At 47.6% G+C, this 18101-nt stretch overlaps 1 protein-coding gene across 2 annotated transcripts in view; it reads right to left on the bottom strand.

Moving 5' to 3' along the window:
* FAM120A (family with sequence similarity 120A) overlaps window positions 1-18101 on the bottom strand; it is a 94397-nt gene that overhangs the window by 61974 nt on the left and 14322 nt on the right. For both annotated transcript variants that reach the window (XM_048218331.2, XM_044391236.3), the window contains exons 2-3: window positions 15833-16079; window positions 12760-12842 (exon numbers count right to left, since the gene is read on the bottom strand). In XM_048218331.2, the coding sequence (XP_048074288.1) occupies window positions 12760-12842; window positions 15833-16079 (330 nt within the window). The remainder of the gene's footprint in view (window positions 1-12759; window positions 12843-15832; window positions 16080-18101) is intronic.

The following is an 18101-nucleotide window of genomic DNA, read 5'->3' as shown; positions in this document are numbered from 1 at the left end:
AGGAAACGGTGCTGAGCACGCCGATGCAACAGAGAAAGAAAACAGTCGCTGAAGACTCCGGCCACCTTGAACACGGCTCACGGCTCTCCATCCACACACGCCCGCACACGCACACTACCGCAGGTGTTTTCGGCCGACTTTCGGCTGGTACAAAACGCTGACTTGCTGTCCCTCAAAAAGTGCGAAATCCTCCTGAAGACTCTCTCAACGAGCACACAGCAGCAACTACAGCAGACTTAGAGCAATCCATCCCTGGCCACTCATAAAAACAAAATTAACACTCAAACCACACAAATGAAGCATTCGCTCGTTGGAGACAGACTTCAAGATATTTTTACGAAAGTCCCATTTCTCCTCTTTTTTTCTTAGAGCGGTTGTACTTTTATTTTAGCCCAAAGCTTAACATTAGGGAAAAAAACCCAAAATTTAAATAAATTGCAATATATCTAAATTAAAGTTGGAAACATGTACTTTTTGTCTCCAAGGATAGAAAGTAAATTCTGTTTAATTAAAAACCAAATGTTTATTATCATCTGCCTTTTTACAGCACTTTGTAGCAACTGCAGTAATCGTTACTCACTTTGCAAGCAAAAAGACACCATTTGGAACTGGAAAGGACCTCCCAGAGTGTGCAGCTCCCCTGCTTGCAGACAGGACAACTGGTGACAGACAGACAGTGCTTGGTGGGAGCTGGCAGGCGTACCCTCGGACAAGGCCATCTGCACTGAGCCTCATCTTTCCCTAAGGTCCCACTGCCTCCTGAAGGCCACGTGCTGCCATCTCCTGTGGGTCGTGGACAGGTGGTGGGTGTGGAAGGCACTCAGCCAGGCAGCCCCCACGCTGGCCCTTCATGCATCCCCTGGCTTCCCCTCTAGGACCCCTCAGACCCGCAAGCCAGCAGGCACCCCCCCATTTTGCCAGCCATGAGAGTCCCGTTCCGTGTGCCTCTCTTGACAACCTCTACCTTGTATTTTCTTCTGAACCCTGGCCTAGTGCTGGAGCTGTGGTGAACTCAGTGGTCTGAGCACGGCACACACCCACTCTGCAGGGATGTGACCAGGTCCACAGAAGCCCTCGCCATGCATGCCCCAGCACAGCCAGCACCAGCCGCCGCAGCCAGCAACGCGCTCCCACTCTTTAGGGCCCCCATTCCCATCCATACACTAGCAATTCAAGGGCCACAACACAAGTTAGCATCTGTCTCCCCAAGGAGACAATCTCTTCCCACCCCTAAAGGTGAAATAGCGAAGGTCCTGCCAGAGAATCAACTGGTAGCTGTCAGGTTCTAGCATTCCACCACTTACAAGATTCTGTCGCCTCATCTTGGTTACATTTCAAAAATCAAAGACTTTCCCGCAAATTAAATTAAACGGCACAATGCAGTTACCACATGACATTTCAACTGTTAAATTAAATCCATTCTGCCACAGCAGCAAAGGATTCCACTAAAATCCAAGATTCTCTCCCAGACAGTACATAGATTACATCAAATGCTCTTCTAAAGCTTTCTGAAACATGCCACGAAAAAGGATAATTTGACAGGGTCTTAACACTCACATGACAGAATAAAATGTTTCTACTGAAACAGCAACTCCCTTCCCGAGGCGACGCCATCCTGGCGGGGGAGCATCCAGCGAGCCGGCCTCGAAGACCCGGGGCATCCCACATGGACACAGGGCACAGCCACGGGGACCAGGCAAAGCTGGCAGTGCAGTAAGCCATCTCTTTCGTGAGGTCAAAGCACTGGCCCGTGTTCCACTTCCAAACAGATCCTGCTCCAGTTCTAAGTGGTGTCAACCCCATTCTCAACGTTTTTGTGAGCTTAAGACAAATAAATGGGCATTCTCCAAATCTATATACCATATTTTTGTGTTGTATAACTTTTTACCTCCTTTTTAAAGAACGGATATTCTGAGAATTTGTCTTCACTTCAGTTCCCTCCTCCTTTAATCCTCAGGCCAGTGCCTGAGAAGAGCGTTCGGCGACTGCCACTCCATGAACAGCACCCGGCAAGTGCATCTGTGTTCCTTTTTTTTTTTTTTTTTTTTTTTAAGATTTTGTTTGAGAGAGAGACAGCTCATGAGCAGGCGGAGGGGTGGAGGGAGAAGCAGGCTCCCCGCCAAACAGGGAGCCGGATGCAGGACTCGATCCCAGGACCCTGGGATCATGACCTAAGCCGAAGGCAGACGCTTAACTGACTGAGCCAGGCGGTCACAAGCCCCCCACCCCGCCTTTTAAAGATTTTTTGTGTTGCATCTTTAGGAAAAGAGCATCAGCATCTGACACACAATTTGGCTAAACACATTTATATACACCAGTTTCCTGACATGAAAATTTAGCCCCTGCACACACACAGGGAAGCAGTCGAGAGTCGATTAAACTGCGCTTAGATGCACGCGTGTGTAGTCTGACATCAGCCAGGCGGTGTTTGAAGCCTGGGGAAGGGAGCCCACGGTGAAGTTTCACTTGCCTTTAAATAATCTTTCTCCTGTGCATTTTCTTCATACAGAATAGATCATCTGGGGCCACTTAAGTCTTATTCCTCGTGTTGACAGGAATTTGAAATCCTCACATGTTCAGGAAACAGGAAGACACAAATGGGATCCCTACAGCAGCAACTGTGTGGGGATGTGACCCGGCGAGGCTGCTGCAGGGCATGACTCGCCATCCACCCCACCCCCACCTGCATAAAGGAGCTGCACACTGACTTCAGTGACATCATTTATAAAGCTGACACTGAAAGGGAAGACGGGTGCAAGGAGCCGGACCATGTCTGACTTCACGGCACATTAGTTTACGGTACACAATACAGTTTGACTTGAAGTACTTTCTTTACAAAAATACTTAGGAAATATAAATGTTAGAGATCCAAATGCTTCAAAATGAATCAAAGTTAAAAATAAAATGCAAAGTAAAACAGATTCATGTTTGTTTTGTTTGAAAAACACTATAGTTATATTTTAATTCTGCTGATAATTATGTCATCGTAAGTATGTCAAAGTTCGATGGTATCTTATCTTGCTTTTGAAAATCTTATAGTATGCTGCTACTGATTAAACAATAATATCAACATAGTCAAAAAGTTTTATATGAAGTTTTTACATGGAGATTGCAGTGCTACTATTTTGTTTAGTCTGAAATAAGAAAACAAGATCAAAAAGAACAAAAAACCCTTCACAATCTCTCCCAGCTTGTGCCCCAACTTTGCATAAATGCTCTCCATCCATCATGTACGTTTCTGCAAGTTCATTATCCTCTCGTCTAACTGCTCAGCGCAAGGCTGTAAGCAAGTCAGAACACGCACCACCCTCATGTCAACAACTGGGACAGTGCGACTGTCATGGCCCTCAGTCCCCCCCAGGCCGGTCGTCAGTGCATCTGGCTTGAGCTCTGAGATCCACATGGATCCCTACAGGACTTCTGGCTAATTGAACAAACACAACACAAAACCAGGATTCTGGGGCTTTCTGGGGCTTGGTGCTGCTGCTCCCACACGGCCTCCCAGGTGCTCACCGGAACACGGGTGAGCAAAACACAAGTTCCACACAACAGCTCTGCTGAAGCAGAACCTGACCCCTCCATCACCATTAGGAAAGCCACAGAGTGTGACGGCGGGAAGTCTGAATCCTGGCAGCGTCAGGGAAGGAAACCAGAAAGCCACTTTGCTGACACTCATTCACTTGTGCACGAACACAGGACGTTAGAGGCTTACACTCTTGTTGGAGACAAAGTGCTGACCCAGGATGGCCCCTCAGAGGACCACACAGAGGAGCATCGCTGCATTTTACCCTCACGCCACCACCCTGCGGTGCACTCTGCGTGTCCCGAGGGGACAGACGGGCCCACTAAGGGGCTCACTCACTCGAAGGAGCACCCAGGTGAGCAGCGTGGCCACCTCCCCAAGGCAGACCACACTCGGGTATCCTACCTTCTAAGTGACACCTCTTCTAGGGTTGAGCTGTCCTTTCTATGAACTGATGGCAGAGGGCGAGCTCCTTTTCCTTTTGGTATTCCTAAATAGGTAAGAGTTGGCAACACTACAGTAGCCTTCCCAACCATTTTTTCTAACAGGTCCATGAAATCCAAATTCATGTTGTTGATGAAGGGAGCCACAGGAAAACTGTCCACAGGAGAGGTATGAGTTCGGGCCTTGTCAGACGCAGGGAGGACAGGCATGGTGGCCGAGGGCTCGGGCACACACCTGAGCACTGCCACCACAGGCAGTCAGGAAGGAAAGGATGGGGTCAGGAAGGGTCAGACCAGATGGGGGAAAGAGACCCCCAAGCTGCACCCTAGACGGTCAACAGAGACAGCTGGTATCACTCTCAGAGAAACAGATACAGGGGATAAACCCACTCGGACAAGTACTAACACCTTATATGGTGTGCGGGTGGAGCGTCCTGGTGGAGATGCCTTGGCAGACGGTGGGCTACACCCTGCAGTCAGGGAGGGTTCTCGTGGTTGAACTACACTGGAGAGTGGTCAACACAGTGATGGCAGCTGAAACCCTAAGAGCAGATGAGATGTGCCAGAAAGCTTGAGGCCACAGCAAGATGCAGATGGACCATAGGGAACACACACACATACACACACACACACACACACACACACACACACACACGCAGAGGAAACCCGCTCACACAGAGGAGTCAGGGAGAGGATCCAGCACATGAGGAACACAGAACCAGGCTGCGGTCCAGGAAGCAAAGCAGGGGTTTGCAGAGGTGAGGAGAACAGGGTGGCTGAGCATTGAGTGTTTCACACTCCAGGGAGATGAAAACCATTCATCACATCACAGACATCAACCAAGTCCTCAGCGGCCTTGGACAAAGGCCCACTGTGGCAGCCCAAATTCACTGAAGGGTTAAGCTGCTGGGCACATTACTAGAGGCCACCCCCCAGAGATTTGTAGGGGAGCTGAGGGGCTGGGATAACGTGGGAAAGACTGGAGCACATTTACAAACTGAGAGCCATGAGAGCACAGGGGCAATGGGACTGGGTGTGCAGGGCCCCAGATATGTCCGGTGACAACAGTTCAGCTCAAGAACACAGCACAGACCAGTCTCAGACCGGAAAAAGGCAGTGGCAATGGGCCTGGCCGGGGAGAACATGCAGCCTGGAGGGGGCCACGGGCGCAGCAGCAGCCCTAGCACTAGGATGAAGGGTCTGTAAGTGGGAGGAGTGTGCGAACAGGAGAACCTGGAAGACAGCGATGAATGTTCACGACACGTTCAGGAGGGGGGATTTTACCTGTAGACATGGGCAGCGCAGTTCATGATGGGGACCCTAATGTTTAAATCTGCTTTACAGAGGCATTTTATCTCCAGTAAAACCTGTCAACCTCAGGCCCACAGTCCACTGAATTCTGAGGAAGGCACACGTTAGCGGAGCCAGCACCACCACGGGGAATACAGCCCAAGACGCCCCCCGGTCCCCTGCGCCCCTTCCCAGCCAGCCCCAGGCAGCAGGTGCACGAGGCGCCCTCTCTCAAGTTCTACCTTTTCTGGGGTCTACACAGAGGCGGTCTCCTTCCCCACTCCCAGGGCCTCCCCGTGTGACTCTATTCCACCCATCATTCACTGACCGGCAAAGGGGTCGTTCTGAGGCCCCACGTAAAGCCACGCGGATGCTCAGGCTTAAGTGTGCGTGAACACCCAGCTTCACTTGTGGAGACTGCCGCCGGGTGGGAGTGCGGGTCACAAGGGAGGTGTGTGTTCAACGTTGTAAGAAGCTGCCGGGCTGCTGTCCAGGTGGCCACTCAGCCGTGCTCCCCTGGCAGCCACCTGAAGAACGGCCGCCTGTGCTGTCCCGCCACCTCCCCCAACTGTGACTGGCATTCCCTAATGATGCGGAGGGCCTCTGCGTGCCTACTGAACATTCCGGAAAGTGCCTGTTCAAACTGTCCCCCATCCTTTATTGCTGGGTTGTATCTAGTAAGATACAACTGTCCTTTACAAATTCTGGACACGGGTCTGTTATCAGAGACATACTCTGACCCTCTCCCTCGGCTGCTTGCTTTTCCTTCTTTTCACAAAGAAATCTTTGCCTCAATCAAGGTCGTAAAGATTCCTTATGTTTCTTTCAGACTTGATTTTTTATATTCTTTTCATTTTTGCACATGGATATCCAATTACTGTAAACTGTCCCTTCCCCATTTCGTTACCTTGGGGCCTCTGACACGAGTACCTGGCCACGTGTGCTGGGCCTCGCTGCCCTCCGCTGCCCTCCACGGACCTAGACAACCACCCTGCATCAGGACTGCACTCAGCAGATTCTCACAGCTTCACAGTGAGACATGAAGCCTTCCAACTCTGTTGTCTTCCTTCTCAACATTTTTGTTGTTATTCTAGGTCCTTTGCAGTTCCACATGAATTTTAAAATCAGTTTTCAATTACTTCCAAAAAAGAAAAGTTTGCTAGGGTTCTGACAGAGGTAATAAAATCTAAGCAAGTCTTTTAATCCATGAACACAGTGCTTCTTTCCATTTATTTAGGTCCTTCTTCAACCACAACTCTAAATTCACCGTCTGCTCAGGAGGGCAGTGCTCAAGAAGAGACGGTACAGCACCATCGAGGGAGGAGGGTTGCTGGGCAGGGGGTGGACATGGAGCCCGAAGCAGGTGGCACTGACATAACCAGCTTGAGAGGGCGCCCTGGAAGGGAGACACCGAGAGGAGGTGAGCAGAGAGCCGCAGGAGGCCCAGCAGCAAGTGTCCACACTAAGAACTAGCACCGGCAGAAGGTGGTGGTGACAGAGGGTGAGGGGTAGTGAAGTTTACGAGGGAGATGGAGCTCTTCTGGGAGGAGATCCAGGGCAGGCCTCTGGGCCCAGGAGGCCGTGGTCCAGCAGGGCCGACCACAGACCTGACAGGAGGTGTAGGACGTGCAGCCAAGCCGTCTGGCAGCCCCAGTGCGCTGAGCTCACGTGGGCTCTGGAAGGTAAAAGGGAATACTGGCAAGGTCCCCAAGGCTTTCCCAAGTGACAAAAAGTGACTGAGTACAGCCACTAGGAGCAGTGAGAGGTGGTATTTAGATGGCCTGAATCTTCAAAGAGTTACCAAAGAGCCAGATCAGAAAAGGAAAAGCACAGCCCACAGAATGGGGGAGAGTATTTGCAGACCACATGTCTGCTAAGAGACAGAATCCAGAACACGAAACAAACAAAAACACAAAAACCAAAAGAAGCCCTTACGACTCAATAATAAAAAGACAAACCCCCCCATTTAAAAATGGACAAAGGACTTGAACAGACATTTCTCCAAAGAAGGTAAACGAATGGTCAGCAAGCGCAGGGAAAGGTGCTCAACACCATTACTCACCAGAGAGATGCAAATCACAACCACCTCACACCCACTGGGACGGCTGAAAATACAACAGACAACGGCAAGTGTTGGCGAGGATGTGGGAAATCGGAACCCTCACACACTTGCTGCTGGGAGTGTGAACAGAGCAGCCGCCACGGGAAGCCTCCTGGTCGCTCCTCAAGAAGGCGAGCAGGACCAGCAACTCTGGCCCCAGGCACACACCTGAGAAAGGAAAGTGTGTCCACACAGACGTGGGCACGATGCCCATGGCAGCCAAACAGTAGGCATAACCTGAATGTCCGCCAGCTGATGAGTCCACCCCCGGGCAAACAGTGTCCTCCCGCCAGAAACAGGAGTGAGCACTGGCAGCTGCTCCCGCGTGGATGAACCGTGCAATCACGCTCGGTGAGAGAAGCCAGACACATAAGGACATGGAAGCCTCCTTGTATCAAGTGTCCAGAAGAGGCACGTCCAGAGACAGACGTGGACCAGTGGCTGCCACAGGCAGGGAGGCAGAAAAGCGGGGAGTGACTGCCAACAGCACTGGGTTTCTTTTGGGGTGATGAAAATATTCCAGAATTAGACAGCGGTTGGTGATGGCTGCACAACTCTGTGAAAGCTAAAAATCACTGAACTGTATACCTTGAAAAGATGGATTTTACGACATGTGAATTATAACTCAATAAAGCTGTTACAAAAAGAAACACAAGCTTTCTAAGCAAGTGGCACTTTTGGATTAACTGCCCAGCAAATCCCAGCTTTATCATATACTTTTTTGGTCCCACACTTGGCTGGTCTAAGAAGGGAGATGTCTCTGGTTGAGCCGCCTCGTAGTGCTTACTGTGCAGAGGTCACTGGGGGGCACAGGGTGTGCGCTGTGTGCACATGGAGGTCACAGGGTATGTGTGCAGGGTGTGTGTGCACGCGTGGGTTGCGGGGGGTGTGTGCAGGGTGTGTGCACACACGGCGGTCACGTGTGTGTGGTGCCCGTGCAGACGACCATGACGTGAGCAGGAATATGCTTGTAAATCCTGGAAGACCTAGTATCAGGCTGCCAAGAGTGGCCATCCCCCTGGAACGGGGCTGCAAGCAGCTCCTACCTCCACACCGCACAATGGTTGATGCTTTCAACTTTTAGGCGTCTGATGTGATTTCTCCAGAACCAACGAAGTGCCTCTCGGCGCTTACAAAACCCTAGGATGACTTCTTGGTGAGTTAACTTCAATAACTGCGAAGATACAAGCAGGCACTCCTTCTCTCAAAGGCCCACCACGCCCAACTGCCAACCCCAGCAATGCCTCTCAAGGTGTAATTCAGAGTAAACGAGCCCATCCTTCTGTTTATGTACAATTTATACGCAACTTTCAAAACTGATTTCAGAAAGGACCTGATCACCAACCTTGTTCCAATAAGGTTGCACAGTATGTCAGCTGCACCATAAAACCTCACTAGACCTGAAATGCTGCTGCTCCACGCACGGCGTGAAACCCACACGGGGCCAGGCGCCACACCGAGAAGGCTCGGGCTGGCCAGACACCTGGCCTCACGGCGCTTCATCAAGGAAGCCAGGATGGGGAGAACTGCCGAACCACACTTCATCCCGGGGGCCTGCCAAGAGCCCAGCTGTGCCCCAGCCTCAGGAGTGCTGCATTCGTGTGTGCTGCATGGTGAGACACAGACGGCCCTTCTGTCCACCCTATGATCCTGGAGACCCTGCCAGGCCATCTTCCAGAACCAGACTCCCTCCTCCCTGGGGTTGACCGACTGCAGCACCCTGTCCCTAAAGACCCTAGTACAAAGGATTACTCAGTGACTTTTGGTGGCAGACAATAACACACAAAAAATATAAAGTTAGAGATAACTTTGAGGAAAATTCTAGGTAAAATTTAAAACCAGGTCTTCCTGATGTGAACTGACAGATCGTCCTGGTGTCCAGCCACCTCAGTGAAAGGTACTACTGGTTAAAGGTAGGTGGGGTTACAAACACAAGGAAATTTGAATCAGAAAGGGAGGTGTGCACCGGCTAGCCTGGAAGGAGATCTGAGAACAGGCAGAAGCCAGGGTGCTTTGGGGGTGTTCCAACAGCCACCCAGGGAGTGGGGCTCGGGGGCTCTGGCACTCTGCTCATAACAGGGGCGCAGTATGGAGCACAGAACAGAAACCCACCAACCATGTGGGAGACTAGCGTGTGCGGGAGGTCTGCGGACAGGAAAGGCCGGCACAGATGGGCTAGGGGGCATGCCCAAGCAAGAGGTGGACAAGGCGCCCCGTGGCAGGAGACATTTGGTGCTCAGAACAACTGATGGGGATAAAAACTCCAAATGCGTGAAACTGAACATCAAGTTTGGAACACAAAAACCATTAAGATGAATACAAAGACTTGTAACTAATGGTCCAACTTAAAAACATTTTTAAAATTAAAACTTAACACTTACCAAAATAAAAAATTCCACCACTTACTAGGACTCAAAGTCACAGAACAATAAAAACCCAAAAAGCGCATTAAAAAAAAGGAGCTCACTGAGCATGTGCTTATGGCCAGGAGGTGCTTCCACCAGGACTGACCATTCTAAGCCCCAAAGGCCCCGCTCCTAGTTCTAGAATTTTCCGTCACATAACATGGCTGCCTGCTGTCCTGAACACAAATGAAATATTCTTTCCTTCCAAATCAAACCGAAGACATTTGATGCCACCTTACCAGCACTTCTTCACACACAAACTGAAGAACTAGAAAGCTCAACCCCTGCCTCACACACAAACTGAAGAACTAGAAAGCTCAACCCCTGCCTCACACACAAACTGAAGAACTACAAAGCTCAACCCCTGCCTGGCTGCCTTGCCTCCTCTTCCCTGCCACCCTTGCGAGATTCTAGGCTCTAAGTGTGTCCAGCACCGCCCTCCCACCCCAGCGAGCACAACCCTGATTAACGGCGTGGCACATGGAGTCTGCCCCTCCCGGCCCGCTGTCCGCAGGTATCAACCTTGATCTGGCTGTCTGTGCTGCTCTGCACCCACCGGCCCTGTCCAGACACGCTCTCCTAGAACACCTGGAGCAAGAAGGTCCACGCAGAAAGGGTGGAGACAATGGTGCTCCATGATAAGGGGTGCTCTGGGCTCCTCAAGTAAGGAGTTCACAGAACACCCACCTTCTGGAAACAGCAATCCAGTGGGAGTGACTTTGGCAAAACGCAACACAGTAGGACAAGAAAGGGCCAGGAACACCTGAACTTGGAAACATGAATCAGATGCCTGTGAAAGCTGTGTATACCACAAACTGTTAAAAATCACAAGAAAGTCTCGCATACAACAACAAACCAAATTTTCAAGATATGTGGTTACTTTTATGAGCAGGGTGAAGCAGACAGAATAGGAACAATGCAACACAGCAGGGATGTTCATGAGAAAGGACACCATCACGTCCAACTTCCCCACATCTGCCACAATGCTGAAATGATGCTATGCGCACAGGACATGTGCATAAAAGGCCAAAACATAAACACTGTGCAATATCTGAGCTCAAAGTCAGATGCACTTTCATTTTAGAACATGACTTTGAAACACCTAGAACTTACCAAGTCATTGAAAAATTATTGCAGATTGCTTCTCCATCGTACCAAAAAAACCCCCAGCTGATATTTACAATACGCATGATGACAATACAAAAAACCCAACTGGATCCTGATTAAAAAAAAAAAAAAAAACACACACACACACCATAAATGACTTGCAGGAACAAGAGAAAAATGTGAATATGAACTTGACTTTACAGGATGTTAGGGACTACTGCTGACACAGTTGGTATGCTAATAGTAATATGAGCAAGAAAGAGATTAGCCTTATTTTTAGGGGGTTGTGATATACACTGAAGTTTTCACAGGTGAAGTGTTAGGATGTCTGCAATTTACTTCCAAATAGCGGAGTTAAAAAACAAAGACAGATATAAATATGCTTTATGGCAAAATGTTAACTGTAGAACCAAGTAGATACACGGATGGACACTGTCTATTTCAACTTTTCACATACTTAATATCTTTCTTAAAACAAAGTTAGGAAAAGCACATGCTAATGATGTTAGTGACCTGCCAGGAGATTGAGCTGGTTCCCCACTAACGCCACCAACAGCACTGCTGTCTAACATCTGATGGGTGACCAAGGCCAGCTCGGCTGAAATGCACGTGTGGTCTGGGGTCCCGGGAGCCTCTCCTCTGCTACCCAAACTGCCTGAACCTTGTAAGCCTTCCCTTCATCTCCACCTACAAAAGCTCACGGCCAGGCAAATGTGATGAGCACCGCAGCTAACCCACGCACACCTGCCCTCAGGCTGCACGTCAGCAGCAGGACCACCGGGACCACGACTGCAGCACTTCATCCATGAGGACACGGGAATGACGCTACGGCCAACAGCAGGAAGACGGCTTCTCTCCTCCAAGGGCAAAAAACGCAAAGAAAACAAGTAGTTTCTAACAAGAGGAGAAGGCTTGAGAACTGTCAGAACGACCAGGAAAGCATCCCGAAGGCCAGCATACCAGAAAGGAGGGATCCAGGGGGCAAGGAGCCAGAGGAAAGAGGCAGGAAAGAGATGCATTTGAATGATCCAGTTTCTCCAAAGTCCACCCCAAGTTACACACAAAATCCACTTTGAAACTAACCACCACAGAAGACGGTTTACAGCGGGAGGGTCAATCTGACAGGAGACCGAATTTCACAGAAGTGCCTCTGGGGACCGTCCTGAGCAGCCCCTTTGCTACAGGAACTGAGCCCCACACTGCCCAACAGACTTCCAACTGCTCCCCAAGAGTGACTACGGTCACAGCAAAGGGGACTCAGAGTCCCAGGAGGCTGCTGGCCAGTATACACCAGGCGTCCCCACAGCCCTCCCACTTTAGAAAACTGCGTGTTTCCGACGCTCCTCACTTTCACAACGGAAAGGCAAGAAAGATAAAAAATATAAAGTGTTAAGAAAACAATACAAAGGGAACATTTCTCTAATGAACTTAGTTGGGTCCCCTCCATCACCCAAACACTAAAATCTTAATTATTAATTAGACTTTTAAAATTTTAGAAAATTATAGGACATGAAATTTATCAAACTATGCTAAGATATGAACCAAGTAACAGCTGACTATATTACCTACTGAAAATATTAATATTTGTAAAACAATATAAAAAACCTTCAGCTAAAAGATTTCCACCTACCTAGGAACACAGCATGAATTCCTCTAAGGAAACTTTTAAGGACATTCCCGTATCTCCCTAAAGCCTAAGTGCTGGGAACAAGATAAGGCAGGTTTGCAGGTTTTTCAAAGCAGTGCTGATCCTGAAGCTAGGGGAAGCGTGGTATCACTAACTCTGCAGCTATTTCCTTCTACAATAATGGAACACCGTTCACATTATTAAAGAAACAGCAAATTCAACAGTTGATGGTCACCGACGCTGGAGATGAAATAAACTTGTACCTTCAGCGAGGCTAGTGGATGCTCTGGCCCAAGTAAGCTCCAGTGGAAGGAAGCCAGGTCTTCGTCAGGCAGAATGTGATTCCCTGCAACACAGACACGGCACGGTGAGAAACATCGCGTCAGTGACACGGGGGAGCAGATGACACTGCACGTCATCATCCGCAGGTTACCTAGGGGCCTCGTTTTAGACTTTGCAGTAACTAAGGAACGCCTCCTTTACATACCACATAAAACTTCCACAAAAAACTGAAAATACTTCTTCATCTTTTCATATAAAGCCACATACAGCTGGCAGACCTCTTGCAGCTGCCTCAGTACAACCCGAATTTCCAGGACAGCTCCAACAGCATTCCAACCAAACAAACTGCGTAAAACTGTAGTGACTTCGCTGGGCAGTGTTAAGGTCAGTCTGACAATGCTGGGATATCGGGATACAAGCTCTCATTTGCTCAAGAGACCCTAGGCTTCAAACTGCAGTCAACCAGGTTTCACAGCAGAGGCAGACCAAGCACTTCCAGAATCTAAGCAAGGTTACGTGACTTGTGACATGAGTCACACCTCCTCCCGTCACTTCCACCATCACTCACAGATGACAAAGCACAGACCACACCAGCACCAGGAATGCCACTCAGCTGGACACCCTATCACCAGGGCTGCATCAAAAATAAGAACTGCATTCAGGTGAGAAACTATATTTTGGACACTCTCCCTTCACTGTAGCGCTTAGATGCCAACATAACAAAATCATTAGTGTGTTAGTTCTCTTGATGCAATTTAAAAGTGTCAACTTTCTGAATAATTCTGTGATTTTTGTATCATGGTTTAGTCCCCTCCACACTGAAAAGGCAGATTCATTAATTAGCTACTAAGAGAAAGCAAAACAAGGTGAGTTCTGGGCGCCTGGGTGGCTCAGTCAGTTAAGCATCTGCTTCGGCTCAGGTCATGATCTCGGGGTCCTGGGATCGAGCCCCACATCGGGCTCCTTGCTCAGTGGGGAGTCTGCTTCTGCCTCTCCCTCTGTCCCACTCCCTGCTTGTGTGTGCCCTCTCTCAAATAAATAAAATCTTTTAAAAAAAGTGAGTTCTTAGTAACTAATTAATTAATCTTAATACTCTAAACATGCAAGTACTCGACACATGAGCGCTGAACTGCCATGATGTCCGGAGGAGCAAAGTTACGTCCTCACTGTCTTACTGAGCTTTGCACTGCCTTGCTGGGTTCACAGACTGCAAAGAACTTTACTGTGAAGTATGATGCATCTTAGATGTTTTTGGAAGCTTCTATCTGAAAAAATATGAAGCCAATTCCAACATCAGTAATAGTCTGTTAAAATGTGGGTCACATACTTAATTGAATATTCTACCCAACCTCTCTAAAACAAAATAACTCATATAGCTACACTACCCATTACAAAAAGGAAAAGGAAAATAATCTTTCTCATTTGAAGACACTGAAACTTTGTACAAAATCTAAAATAAAAATGCTCACCCAATTAAGACTTTACCTGTAACTTGTCTAAATTTTTAAAAGAAATTTCAAGCCCTAAATTCATTACTATTCAAAATGTTACTATTGTTTTTCATTCATTTCAAAACTTCACAAGATAATTTAGCTAGAAGAGTACAGAGTTTGCACTATCTCCTAAGAAATATATTCAACGTTTCTCAAATATAATGAACAAATATCCTCCGTATCTCAAATTAGCTAGGGAATCCCAATATTCTGCAAGCATATAAATTTCCAGTTCATTTAAGGTTAATTAATATGCCAAAGTTATTTTGTGTAACATTTAAGTAAATAGTAAAACTTTTCCTAATATCCCCATTTACATAATCACTTTTAACATCAGAGAAAATACCTTTTATATGTTAATATTTGAAAATATAAAAGTATATTTAGAAAATTGGTCCCAAGTCATAAGAGTTCCCTGAGAAAATGGACAGAAAACAGCCACGTGCCGAATCATACATACATAGTTGAGATGAGAGTCAAACAAGGATAATTTGCAAAATCAGAACTGTTTATTGATTGGTGGTTACACAGTGTGAAATGCTATCACCAAATACAACACAATATATTGTGGCTTCCTCAGTGTAATTTCTAACTGTGTAAAACTTTTTGGAATGTTTATAAAATCTGGTAAGTAGAAATTTCTAAACACGGCCCATAATATGACTGCCGTCCTACACACTTGAGAGAAGACAAATGGAGAAGAAAATAAGATCTCACTTATCTAGAGACCACGGAGCGTTCAAACAGGGCCTGCGTGTCCCTAACAGCCACGCACCCTCCACTGCAGCCCCTGGGCTGCAATCCCAGGAGGGCCCGGCGTGGAGAATGCCCATTCATGCTGTGGGCACAGTTCTTACAAAACCAGCCACTACAGCTGCGTGTCCAAGCAGCTTTAAAGGTACATGTTACAAGCACAAGACCAGGAACGGACAGAAAAGAAAGAAGAAACTGCAAAACGCAAACAAAAGTGATAGATGAATATGTAACTATTGGAAAGTCATTTTTACATGAAACGAATTAATATGTAAAACTTCAATCAAAACAAGATTTCATCTTTTCTAGGTATCCAGCATGAGGAATTCCTCCAGGGGAGTTTCTAAAGAGATCTAAAATGTAGGTATTGGAGGTGAGCTAAGGTAGCTTACATTTGTTGTTTTTCTTTCAAAGCAGCGAGTGTCCCCAACACGCAAGAACCCAAGACACAGCTGAGTTCAAAACACATTCTCTTCTCTAATGAACATGATTTATGACAAAGGGTTCAATGCCTAATTTTCATAGTGAGGATGTGCTTAACATTCGTGATTTTAAAATATCATTTTCCCCAAAATATTAGTGAAGTTATTCAAAAATTAGTTTTCCGCCCCAGACAGAACAACACATAAATGAATACTTATGAACAAAAGAAGTACATTATCAGCGACATCAAAAAACAATACTGAGTAAGGACCATCACTGAGGACAGAGACACTGCACAACACTCCAGCACTGACATTTAAAAATACCAGTGTGTTCCCAGCACAGAACCCTATCAAGCGAAGCAGTTCTCACACTGCCCACCTACCTAGCAGAGCGGCAAAGATAGGGAAGCGGTTTGGGTTCAGGTCCAGCTGCTTGGCGACCTCGTGCATCAGATACTGGCTCGTGGTGAGACTTTTCCCGTTCCGGCTCAGTTTGAGGGCGTGGGCACTGAAGTAGTAAGGGATGTTGCACAGCGCGTAGTCAGAGTCGTAGGCAACCAAGCCGTGGAAGCCGTTTTCTCTGCAGAAACCGATCACTTCCTGATGATGGTCCTCGATGCTCTGCGCCACCTGTGCAAGCGAGAGGAGCATGTGGTCAGAGCCAGCCCGCCACAGTGCCCAGCAGACTCGTCTGTGCAGAATCTGCAAACCCTAGACACAGGACACCCAAAAGAGCCAAAGAATCAAAGAACCATAAAAAGGGTGTGGCACACACCCAGCAAGCTGTGAGGGAGCCATCTCCTGGTCAGTGACTATAATCCCATCTAGACTGCAAATTAACTGCCCATTTCTTGTCAAATTCAAAGATCACCCTGCTTAAAAATACACAATGCCAGCTGATCCCCGTAACAGTACTCTGAGGGAAAAGAAGGAGAGGAAACAGGGACAGAAGAGGAAAATAAACAAGTGTCAAAGCAGGACACAGAAGCCAGCTACCCCGGTAAAACCAAATAATTTCTTCAAAGTAGAGATATGTCAAATAGGTAAAATAATCAAAAGGATTTTTTTTCACACAAAAGCCAAGCGTTAGCATTCACCACAGACCTACTACTAGCTATTACACAAGCTAAAGCACTTAGCATACGGGGACAGTAGTAAGGGTGAGGCTCAGGACCACCATGGGAACCAGGCCGAAACTCATTGCCCGCTTAGTGATGAAGACTACAAGCCGCAGTTTCTTTCCTCATCCCGGCTCTCCCCCGGTGAGTGGTCCGCCGCAGGTATCCCCAGGGACCGTAGCATCCTGAGGAAGGGCAGCCGACAACCCGTAGAAAAGTAAAAGGCTCTGGGAATCTCTCTACTCCCAGAAACATACCAAGAGGTGTTTGAAAAACACTTTCCTAAAACATATAAAGTCAAAGACAATCAATTATTCTCCTGCTGTTTCCCAAACTCATTCAACCAACTGAAATCTGGCAGATTTTTTGTTTCTACAACAGATAACGTATTTGAGAAAACAGGATTTTAAACTAAATCAGGTGACTCAGCTAACATGGACAGTTAACTCCCCAAAGAGCCCTAAAGCTGAAAAACATATGCCCTTAAACATAAGCATCTAGAACTATACTGCCCAATGTGTGGCTATGTTGAATTAAAATCAAAACTAAATCACATCCAAACAGTTAGTACAAGTGTTCAGGGGTCACCTCCTGGGCACACTGAGGAGTTGCTCCCATTTCTCACTGATTTCACAGGACAAGTGGTCACCATATTTTGTTGGAAAGTTAGTTATAATGAAATCTCACTTAGATGCAAGGCAAACCTTTTAAAGACGCATATTTAAAGGAAAAGTAACTTTCTACATTCTCTGGATATTTTTATAAAAACATTTTACTTCATAAGAAAAACATAAACATTTAGTCAATTTATTTCTATTTTTTAGAACAGAAGAATGCACTCCCATCCCTTAATCTAAAAACACTGTACCTTCACTAAAATAGAAAAGTATAGCTTAAAATAATTCTGAAATGAGGCTAGTTCCATCTCTCCCAGCCCAAGCCCCCCGCCTCTCACCACTTCAGGACGCAGACTTTAGAATGACAGCCATGTCTTAAAGCATTTCTAAATCACCAGCAACCCCTGGCTGTCGTCCAGACATCCTTAATCATAAATCTGCACAATCTCCCCAGAAGCCCTAAAATGAGAGATTGTGAGGGACCAGCCCTCACCCCCCACCCCTCCAAGGAGTCCCAGAAAAGGAAGCGTGGCCACATGCTCCAGAGCCAGGCATCCTGTGGAAATGGGGCAGAATTAAGTGCAGGAGCTGCACACTGTACACTCAATATGTAGATTTTGTGAGAGAGTTTATTAAACCACTCTCCCAGGATGCTGAGGCCGGGGTCGTCATCCTCCCTGAGCACCCCCACGCCAGTCACCCGGGAAGGGGACCGGGGCCAGCCCTGCACAATCACCCATGAGGAAGAGCAGGTGCCCTGGCCCAAGAGGAGCACAGCACGGAGGTGGTGGTGGTAAACTCAGAGGAAGCAGGGATGGGGTCTCATTTGGCTGTTCTCAAGGAAGGCTTCAGTGTCCTATACTTCCAGAACTGTAAGGCGTTCGTGCTCTTTGACCCAGTGATCTCACTCCAGGAAA

Source organism: Ursus arctos, unplaced genomic scaffold (assembly GCF_023065955.2).
Source record: "Ursus arctos isolate Adak ecotype North America unplaced genomic scaffold, UrsArc2.0 scaffold_33, whole genome shotgun sequence".
Classification (NCBI taxonomy): domain Eukaryota; kingdom Metazoa; phylum Chordata; class Mammalia; order Carnivora; family Ursidae; genus Ursus; species Ursus arctos.
The sequence above is the reverse complement of the archived record's forward strand: the minus strand, read 5'-3'. Positions and strand labels throughout refer to the sequence as shown.